The sequence below is a fragment of the Nicotiana tomentosiformis genome, chromosome 12, assembly GCF_000390325.3.
Source record: "Nicotiana tomentosiformis chromosome 12, ASM39032v3, whole genome shotgun sequence".
Lineage (NCBI taxonomy): Eukaryota > Viridiplantae > Streptophyta > Magnoliopsida > Solanales > Solanaceae > Nicotiana > Nicotiana tomentosiformis.
This window is the reverse complement of record NC_090823.1, coordinates 48,382,087-48,393,026: the sequence shown is the minus strand read 5'-3', so window position 1 is coordinate 48,393,026 and position 10,940 is coordinate 48,382,087. Positions and strand designations below refer to the sequence as shown.

At 34.2% G+C, this 10,940-nt stretch overlaps 1 protein-coding gene across 1 annotated transcript; it reads right to left on the bottom strand.

Annotated features, from left to right (window-relative positions):
- Window positions 1–3,988: 3,988 nt before the first annotated feature.
- Window positions 3,989–5,872, bottom strand: LOC104117137 (uncharacterized protein At2g34160-like). Its single transcript, XM_033661542.2, has 5 exons — window positions 5,585–5,872; window positions 5,452–5,500; window positions 5,055–5,117; window positions 4,829–4,893; window positions 3,989–4,285 (listed from the first exon to the last, which is right to left on the bottom strand). The coding sequence occupies exons 1-5, from the start codon at window positions 5,708–5,710 to the stop codon at window positions 4,193–4,195; spliced, it is 396 nt and encodes a 131-aa protein (XP_033517433.1). The 5' UTR covers window positions 5,711–5,872; the 3' UTR covers window positions 3,989–4,192.
- Window positions 5,873–10,940: the final 5,068 nt, after the last annotated feature.

Sequence of the window (10,940 nt, the reverse complement as noted above, 5' to 3'; positions counted from 1 at the left end):
TTCATTAAGTATTTCGTCCAATTTTTTATTTCCTTAGATTCACCTTTTCCATGTCTTTTCGAAATCTTTCCTTTAAGGATCTTCCTTTTTTTTTTTCTTTTTTTTTTTTTAACTTTTTTCCCAAAGGTCCCATACAAAGTACTTTGCTTGCTTCACATGGTTGGTAGCAAAGAGCCTAGAGGGGCATGTCTAACACAAGACAATACGCAAAGAAGGTTATACTTATGCAACATGCGTTATCTTTAATTTGTAGCAAGGAATCAGAGACTTGCTCATGGATTGCTCCATAACCGGCCAACTACCGCAACTGTGTTTCAGCTTAGTGGGAGTACATTTTTGGATCGATCGACTGCAAGAAGCTCTGAGGTGCTGGAATGGAAGAGGAATCTAAGGGTAAGTTTGGTACGAAGGAAAATGTTTTCCTGAAAAATGAGTGATTTTATCACTTATTTTCATTTGTTTGGTTGGTGAGCGGAAAAAAAATTTCGAAAAATATTTTCTAGTATTTGATTAGAGAGTATAAAATATTTTTAGAAAAATAATTTTTTATGCTACTCTCCTCAACTCATCTTCCCCAAAATTCCCATATTTTCTGTACTCTTCCCCCTCTCCCCCTCCCGGGGACTTTATTTTCTTCAAGAATTTAATTATTTTTTTCAAAATTCACACAAACTCAAAGGAACTAATGTGTTGCTTTACTATTTCACACAAGAACAACGTTGAAATTTGAGCTCGATAACTAAAAAGAAAATATTTTATTTTGTTGAAAAAGAAAGTATCATTTCTTCAACATGAAAAGAAATTACTCATTTTGTTGAATGAAAGAAAATACTTTTTCTTCATCATGAAAAGAAAATATTCGTTTTATTGACATGAAAGAAAATATTTTTTTCTACATCAGGAAAAAAAAATACTTAGTTTGTTGAAATGAAAGAAAATACTTTTTCTACATCATGAAAAGGAAGTACTTGTTTTGTTGAAATGAAAGAAAATATTTTTTCTTCATCATGAAAAACAAATACTCATTTTTTTAAATAAAAGAAAATATTATTTCTACATTAGGAAAACGAAATACTTAATTTGTTGAAATGAAAGAAAATATTTTTTCTACATCATAAAAAGAAAGTACTCGTTTTGTTGGAAAAAATATACTTTTTCTATTTCAGGAAAAGAAAATACTTAGTTTGTTGAAATGAAAGAAAATACTTTTTCTACGTCATGAAAAGAAAGTACTCGTTTTGAAAATACTTTTTTTACGTCATGAAAAAAATGTACTCGTTTTGTTGAAATGAAAGAAAATACTTTTACTATGTCATGAAAAGAACATACTCATTTTGTTGAAATTAAAAAAAAAAAAGTACTCTATCTACAACATAAAAAGAAAGTACCCTTAATAATAGTTCTATTTAGGGTGGGTGGTGGACGGGGTTGGGGTGGATGGGGTAAGGGGTTGGGGTGCTTTTGGGGGTGGGGTGGGCTGTGTGTGGGTTGGTGGGGGACGGTGGGGATAGGGAATAGGGTGGAGAAATTGAAAAAAAGTTTTGGAAAATATTTTTCCTCTTTTGATAGGGAAAACATTTAAACCAACCAAATATAGAAAAATTGAAAAACATTTTCCTAAAAATGCTTTCCTTCATGCCAAACATACCCTAAATGGTGGATCGGAATCACACCTTGCATTTGGTGTACCGTTTGTTTGGTGGGGAAGGAACTTAGAGAGGAACTTGAGATGCTTTGAAGAAGATAAAACCAACCCTATACACAAGATCAGATCAGATCAAATTGCTTGCTTACGTTTTTGGTGTAAACAAGTTTATGAAAATGATGCTTAGATATTCCTTTCTTCTCTGCACTATCTTAGTGCTCTGTTAATAAAACCTTTCTTTTTTTTCTCAAAAAGCAGAACACAAGAAGTAATTATTATACTCATTCACTATCTGTGAAGTTACGTACATTCCACATGTATTTGCACATGCAATTAATTATATGTCAGTACAGCTAAAGCTAACTAATAGTTGTGTAAATGCTTCTATCTAAGTTAATAATCGTAATTAACTACCCGGCTAAGAACTGCATAACCTTAGCACTCAGTAAGCACATGCCTAATTAATAAGGTTATTAATACTCTCCTCTAGAGATCACCCTGCTCCTCCCCAGACATGAGCCATAAGCTCAAATGGAACAATAAAAGATGCTCTAGATCTTTGATTAACAAAGGAAGTTTTGACTCGAACCTTATGTGTATGTAAACAATAGGGTTGTTATATTTCACATCACAACCCACATTTTCAATTACAAGCTCAAAATCTTGGATCCGCCACTATTGGAGTTACCGTTGTTCTTCAACCGATTTCCAACTAATTTAGTTAGCTTTTATATATATATATATATATATATATATATATATATATATATATATATATAAAGGAAGGCCTAAAAAGAAGTGGTTTATGAGGAAGAAATTAGAAACTTGCCAGCCCCTTTAATTGGATCAGTAGCTGCTGCAATTTATACAAGTGCTGTTCTGCCCCTTGAGGCAGCTCACTGGGACGCATTCGCAGGCTGGTCTAGGCCTATCAATGGAAAACAATACCAGAACATGCTCCCAGTCCCTGCTATTGTTCTTGTGAGCATACTGGACGGAGTTGCAGATCTGCTGTATAGAGGATTCGGCTCGAGCTGCACCAGATTGGTCCTTGCTTCTGGGATTTCTTTCATGTGCTATATATGAACATGATACATAAAGAAAGTAGTAGTAAGGCAAATATTTGATCTTTGTACATCACATCACGGCTGATGAAATGGGATTCTGTAGGCAGTGTACCCAACCCAACAGTAGAAAAGCTGACTTACAAATGCCAGAAATGCATCAATATTCTCTACGATAACAATATTTGCATTTGGATATCCGATATCATTACTCAACAGAAAGCAAATGTAACTGAAATAAACAATCAAAAAGAAAGAAACATACTTACTAACAAGAAAGTATCTCCTGAGAAACACTTGATTGATAGAGTAGAGATCTTCTCCTCAAATTCATTTGTTATAACTCCTGCAACTGACTTATTTGTCCTAAGATGCCAGAGGATTCGATAATGAAGAGGGAATTCTTTCCTCCTTCGTAAATACATTCTCTTCAGATGGAAATGATTTAGGGGTTACCGCTGGCTACAAGCAACTGTTTGTTGAGAGGATAAAATAAGGACTTGTGATGCAGATTGTATTTTGGAGCTTTTGGCGTAAGAAATAGAGTATGAGAACAGCATATTCTCTGGCTTCAATATTCAGAAGCCTCGCCAACATCGCTGTACATGAAATATATTTCATCTACTGATTTTATGGCTCTTAACTTTTCCAGGTGGTACTAGGGTGGCGAGAAATGAAGGGATATGTATCAGATTTTAGAACATTCTATAAGAAATAAATTAAAATAGAACTCTGAAAATATTCAAATGGAAAATCAGTGTAGAGTTTAGTCTTATTGTAGAGGAAGAATTTATCATGTACTTCATAAATCATTACTCACTTAACTCAAGAGCCATAATTTATTAACTTGCTCCTCAAAATCCCTCGATGCTATATCCATATATGTATTTTCATAAGATGATGTCGTTTTTGAACTAAAATCATTACTCCACAATTGCAATTCAAGCATCACAAATTAAAACAGATGTTAATTGCTGAATCTTCTGTCATCTCAGTCCAGGACTTCAACATTCACTGAGGTATAGTAACCTACAGTATCCTGGACTTCAGAAGAAATTGCCTCAGAATATTATAGCATCCAACTGGTGCTAGGATCCTAGTCAGTCTATTGACCAAAAGTACCATTACTTAACAGTTAATTAAACGAAAGTATAACCCTACAAGTCTTGTCAGTATGTATCCATGGGAACCCTATCAGTGTTAAATTGTATTTACGGATACATAGAAATATAAGCAACAAAATTTAAAAGCAATCTTCACTGCTTCAACTTTCAGCATATTATCATCAAGCCATATATATTCACCAAAAAGGCCAAAGTTGTCAAGCAACAAAACTTCACTTCATCTTACCAGATAGGGTATACTCCTAACAATTCAAACAAACAACTTTTCTAGGTAATCACGCTCACTACAGATGTTCGTTTGTTTGAATAAAAAACAAATTAAAGACGTAACAAATTAATAGGAAAAAAGGAGCTTGCTCTTAACTCTGCTCCTCACCATCTCCAAGTTCCCTCTCTGCCGCAGCCGCCATCAAGTCATCGAATTTTTCACTCTTTCCCAGCAATACCTCAATCTGAAACCAACCAATGAGAGATATTTTATGCCATATAGAGTTTAATAAACAAAATTGTTAGTTTACATAATGTACAGTGCTTTATATCAAGCATAAGTCAATTGTTTTCAGGCGTGCAGCTTATAAATAATCCATACGATGCTAGGCCATAGAGCACGCCACTAGGCTTAATGCATCAACAGTTATGGAAAAACACTAAAGTAGGAAAGGAGGACAAGAAAGAGATTATTTGTTTTTTCTTGCTCCCGCTGCCACATATGCGCACATCAAGCCAACTTTGCTCATTGAAGATGAAACAGCAGTTCAAGCGGGCATTTCAAAATGACAGCATCAAAGACATATTTCTACATACACAGTTACAATTATCGTAAGGGATGTGTCTTCAAAGTCTATTATAGAAGCGGGACCCTGCGGTAGTGATATCCTAATCTCGTGGACAAAGGCCAAATGTTTAGAGATGCCTGCTGCCTGGTGCATTTTATATAATATAATAATTGCACAGCATATACTATACAACAGGGAAAAGAAGATTTCATAACTTACTTTGGCTTTGGAGACGGGGCGCCCTCTGGAGCCATCCTTAACATCAACAGTTGATGTCATAATCTCTGTGAACCATCCATATATAGTTTATGCTTCAGCATCTTATAAACAGCAAAGCCAAAAAAGATTTTCGACTTTAAGAGAAAAGAGTATTTTTTGCTTTTTAGATTAAATTTGCAAGAAGACTCCAAACAACACGAGGAAATACAAGAATCGAAAGACGTACTCTTCTCCACAGCAAACCCATTGCTCTTCAGAATTTCAGCAATTGAGACAACTGTGGCAATAGCTGCAGACGTACACAGATGTCATTAATTAAGCAACAACTATCTACAAATTGCATTGAAGTCTTGACTTGTGCCTATCTTTCAAATCACAATGACACTAATTCTGTAGGAATATAGTAAAAATGTAAAATACTCTTAAAGGGCGACCAACAGTTGGACTATTCCACCAGACACTTAAAGTTAATGTTGTTTACTAGATTTTAAATTGTACAAAACAAAGAGTGTGTTTTATAGCACAAAAGAACAAATTGTCATTATACATAAACAGGATTAAGCTTAACCAACAAATTAGATTTAAAAATAAAAAGAAACAACGGAGGAAGTTTGGAAACGTACCCATCCCAAGAGCAGAAAGTTCCACGTCATTGTACTGCTGCATATACCTCTGCCCAAAACAAGAATTACTCACCAAACACTGTCTAACATAGGGTACAAAACAAAAAGACCAAACAAAAGGTATTAATTTTACCTTGGCAAGATTGACGTAGAAGAACAAGGGTTTCTTGGTGTTAGAAACCTGAATACGATTCTTCTTCTGAAGGTCTCCTCCGCTAATGTTCATATTGTTCACTCCTTCACTTAACTCCTCCATCATCAATTTATTAGCAAAACTTACTTCAAATCTCCCTCTCCCTTTGATTTTAGCACCAAGGTTTTTAACCCCAAGTTTTAATAGGCTTGCAGTCGGCTTTCTCCAAATAAGAAACCTAAGACTACGAAGCTAGCCCACAAGGGGAGAAAGAAAAAAAGACTACTCACTATTTCCTTTTTAGCCCGTGCAAAAAAGAATAACATTTTTTCTTATTTAGAAATAATTTACTTTTATACAAAGATTTATAGTCACACAAAATATATATACCTCATTTTACACCACAAATTCAAAAATCTTGTCTCTTTTCTTAAACTCCGTACTCAGTCAAATGGGTTCACATAAATTGAAACATACGGAGTATATGTTATAAATAGTATTTTATTTATGGTGAATGTCTATATTTTAGAGAGATTTTAGGATTTTTTACTTGGTGGCTAAGTCACTTTTTCCCTATAAATAGAGGGTTCTATTCCATTGTAATTTATTCCAAATCAATAAGAATTCTCTCTCTACTTTTCTCTGCTATATTTTTCTTTTTCTCTTATTATTTTATAACACGTTATGAGTACGAGACTCTAACCAATTGAGTAGAAGCTTTGGGATTGAGCATAATGATTGCCAATTGTTCCATGAACTTCCTTTATGATTAAATTCTGGATTTAAAGTAAGTATTTTACTTTATTTTTCTCTTTTGAATTCTTGAAATTCTATAATTTGATTTTAAATACAAGCAAAGACAATAAATTTTGATTATAACTCTAATAGAGTTTGTAAGAAATTATAACCACCAAAAGTGGTAAAATTTCTATGTCTTACCATGATCAAATTCATGTATGATTGTGAGCACAAGAAGTGGAAAACTGTCCCATTAAATTTGCTTCATTCTCATTCCCTTAAAAGAATATGATAACAGTATGTGATACGTCTGAAAGAAGATAAAATTATTACCATGAATATATCAATGGATGTGAACGTGGCAATAGACGAAATTATAATCGTCATCATTTGTGGTAATGAGAACAATAAGTATTCTCAAAATAATCTTTTACTATGTGAAAGTAACATTTGTCATCGATTTGACATGAGATTATGTAAAGCACATATAGATGATTATGGTCCATTCATGATGTGAATGTGACAACATGTGATTTATGAATACATATTTATTTTTGGAAGAATATGAGCGTGCTAGTGGTAAATACCACACTCGCCTCTAGAAGGAGGTTTGAGAGAAAATAAGAAAATAATGTCATTATTATAGTATAAATGGTCATTGGTCACGTACTTATTGTACGCTAAAATATTTTGGCAATGTGATTATTAAAAGACAACGGTAATGCAAGAAACAGATCTTGCATATAATTTTGACCATAACCATAATGGTATAACTTTCTCTTTAAAAGAGATATTCACCATATGGATGTTGATGAATATCTAGTAGTACAAAATTAATTGAGAGCTCTGGAAGAGCCAATTATTACTATTTTGGAGGAACAAATTGATTAACAATAAGGCATTATGTTGTAGTAAGTCTCAAAGAAACTTATTGAGTTTCTAAAGTATTCGCAAAAGCGATTGGTTATATTGAGACTATAACTAAAGAAAAAATTTAATATCTTATATTACTATAACTTGTAGCGGGTGATATGTATGTGAAAAGCTACCCGCTTTATTCTTCAGTACAAACAAAAGAATGTCACAATAAAGTAGAAGTTTATTGATATAAAAACTCATATCATAATAAACTTGGAGTTTATTCATAATTGCGCATGTCATGATGTAAATCTGAAGTTTACTAATACAGATAATTTTATCAAGCATGGCCTATTGAGCAATCTTAATTTAGATGCGCAAAATAAATGAGAATTAACATGGGTAAGTGTTGAAGAAGATTCTTTATGAATTCTCTTATGTTGCTTGTTCTCGCGATTATTATACCAACTAAAATTGGGATTGAATCCCTTGAATTATGAAATTTATCAAAGGTGAATATGGGCCCATTCAACTGCCATGTAAACCTTATAAAGATGCATCTATGAGATGGTTACATGTGCGATTATTATTAACTCGCAACGTGGTATTTGTGAGGTAACTTGCTCAATAATTTAATTTAGAGCATAATTTCCAGATTTTCTATTCAAGACATTTCATCTTGATAAGTTGATTTACATCACAGCTGGTTTAGCAAAATAATTTATTGAGTGCCTCCACTTAATAGTTAAACTATTGCTTATAAGAACAAAGTTATCTATATTAGTTTGATACACGTTATACACGAAAGTATATTACATTCTCCCCTCACAAGTGGTTTAGGGTCAGGAACCAAATAATTTTATCTTATTATTATTGATGTGCGGTATATATTTTGATTAATACCATAACGCACAAAGATAAGTTTCCAAAGTTGAGGAAGCAAGTTAGTTTTTCTAACATGAGGGGGAGACAGGATAAACAGTTGAGAAGAAGTTACGTAAAATGAATTATCATTTCTACATCTAGATCCTCGAATAAGATAATATGAACTTGAAGTTCATAAAAAAGACAATTCATCTGCAATATATTGCAAAGCATGCAAGACGCATTTGCTGACCCAAAGAAAGTAACTATATTCTAACTAAAAATGCTCCTATTAAGTCCTAGAAGGACAAAGTCTATGGTACGCTTAAAGCATATAGACAAATTAGTTTCAAATAAACTTCTTGAAAAAGAAGATGAGCAAATGATCAAAATGATCATAATAAAGGAGGCAAGTGATCTAGAAGATTACATGACATAACACTTTATAGCCCGACATCGGAGTGTCACTAAGTCATGAGCATCTAACAACCAATCTAGAAACAGAGTCTACTACAGTCTGTACCAAATGCCAATACAAGAGAGAAAAGATAATAAGAAAGGAGAAACAAGGATTGCGGATGCCGGCAGCTACCACGTAAGTCTCTGATAATCTGCTCGCGTACGAACTCAGCGACCGCCAAAACCGTACACACCTGGATCTGCACATGAAGTGCAGGGTGTAGCATGAGTACAACCAACTCAGCATGTAACAGAATTAAATAAGGAACTGATAAGCAGTGACAAGCTATAAAAATACAGATCATTTCAAAAGTTTTCAGTAAAGAGTGAACATGCTTTCAAATCCGGTGGTATAAGTCAAATCAGTTTGAGCTCAAGTAAAACAGATATGAATCTTCCAGAAATTTCACAACAACAACAGACAACAACTAAGTGCAACAATAAATAAAAGCAAGTACAGCCTCTCAAGGCAGCAATCACTCAACTCATCTCAACAGCTCATATTCTCGGCTCTCATCCCTCAATACGCACTCTCAATAGGTACCTGCGCTCACTGGGGTGTATAGACTCAAGAGAGGCTCCTTCACCCCAAGCGCTATATTGCTGCGGCGTGCAGCCCGATCCAATATTGTTGCGGTGTGCAACTGTCACACTCCAAAACGAAGGAGCGCGACCGCATTCAACCGAGTGAACCCGACTGAGCAAGCCTGTCAGATTTCATTCTACCCAACTTCATCTGTGAATAAAGAGGAGATGTACTCCGTTAATCAAATACTGAAAAGATTTCATTAACCGCTTCCATTTCATTCCCATTAACAACATCATTCAATATTTCCAAAATAGTACGAGTTTATAGATTTAATGAAAAACATGTTGCCAAATACCAACAGTTCTAATCCAATTCCCAACATCAAATACCACCCACAACCTGTCTACGGAGCCTCTAAGTACAACTGGAGAGGAATATGGAAATGTTGTCAATAAGGCCTCGGCTATACCTCAACCATAAAGTACATGAGAAACAAAAGATACATGATCTCGAAATGAAGTGGGGCTCACCAAATCAGCTGAAAAGAGTGTACTGCTATCACTGATCAATGACATCTGCTGTAGAACCACCTGCATCCATTAAAGATGCAGCGCCCCCAGCAAAAGGGACGTTAGTACTGTCGAATAGCACTAGTATGTATAGCTAGAAAACCTCTTTCAAAATAGAATGCCCATATGATCTATACGTGGAACACATAATATAATGTAACTGAAACAACCTATACAAACAAGGACACGAAAGTGGCGCCTATTGTCTGCATTAATAATATGTCTCATTAGACCGTCCTTAGTGTTCACATATCATATTATACACTTATGCATTTCATACACCGTTCATAGTGTTTATTCATACCATACACCTATACTTCCCACACACCATGTACCTATGCGTTTCATAAACCGTCCACAAGTTTTCATAACATAATATTCATAGACCGTCCACGGGATTTCATAACACAATATACCTATGCGTTTCATAGACCGTCCACAGGATTTCATAACACAATATACCTATGCGTTTCATAGACCGTCCACAGGATTTCATAACATAATATACCTATGCGTTTCATAGACCGCTCACAGGATTTCATATCACAATGTACCTATGCGTTTCATAGACCGTCCATAGGGTTTCATAACACATTAGAAACAAAAGTACAAATATGTACATCTCATAACCTTTCACACCACATATCACCTAATCCGTACATTCAACCACTTACAACATTATTATTTCATTGGTTCTCTTGGCCATACATATGATTCTTTATTCATGGCGCAATGGATTTATTTCATATTCTACACTTTCATTTCTTCCCTTGCATAGATCATCATCATAATTATCAACAAGTAGAGTATTCCGGAAATCACAACTTTAAGTTTATTAGTAATGAAGGCTTTAAACACAATTGATTTCTTCCCAATAAATTAAGTAAAATGATTGGGAATCGAAGCACAAATTAAAATCATACACAATTTCCACTCACGAATATGTAAGAACACAAAACACATTGAAAATTACTTACAAAGCATAGCATTAGCTAAAACAGCCACATATGGGCATCACTTGAGTTCATAAACTTTTAGCCGATTATATTGTCGAAGTCAATTTTGGAATAGTTGAGTCAAAGCTCATTTCATAATTTTTCTCATATTATTTCATTTCATTGGCACCATTGGTCACAAGTATAACTTTCACTATTGGCACGTTGGCCACACTTTATATCCCCAATTCACTGATTTCACTTCCAACCATCTTTATAGGTTATCAACAATAAGACATTCCCAATTAAGACTTTAGTTACACATATGAGCAATTAAGAGTCTTAAGAATATTAGGATTTTCTCACACAATTTGGCATACTAGCTTTCATTTGAAATACGATTC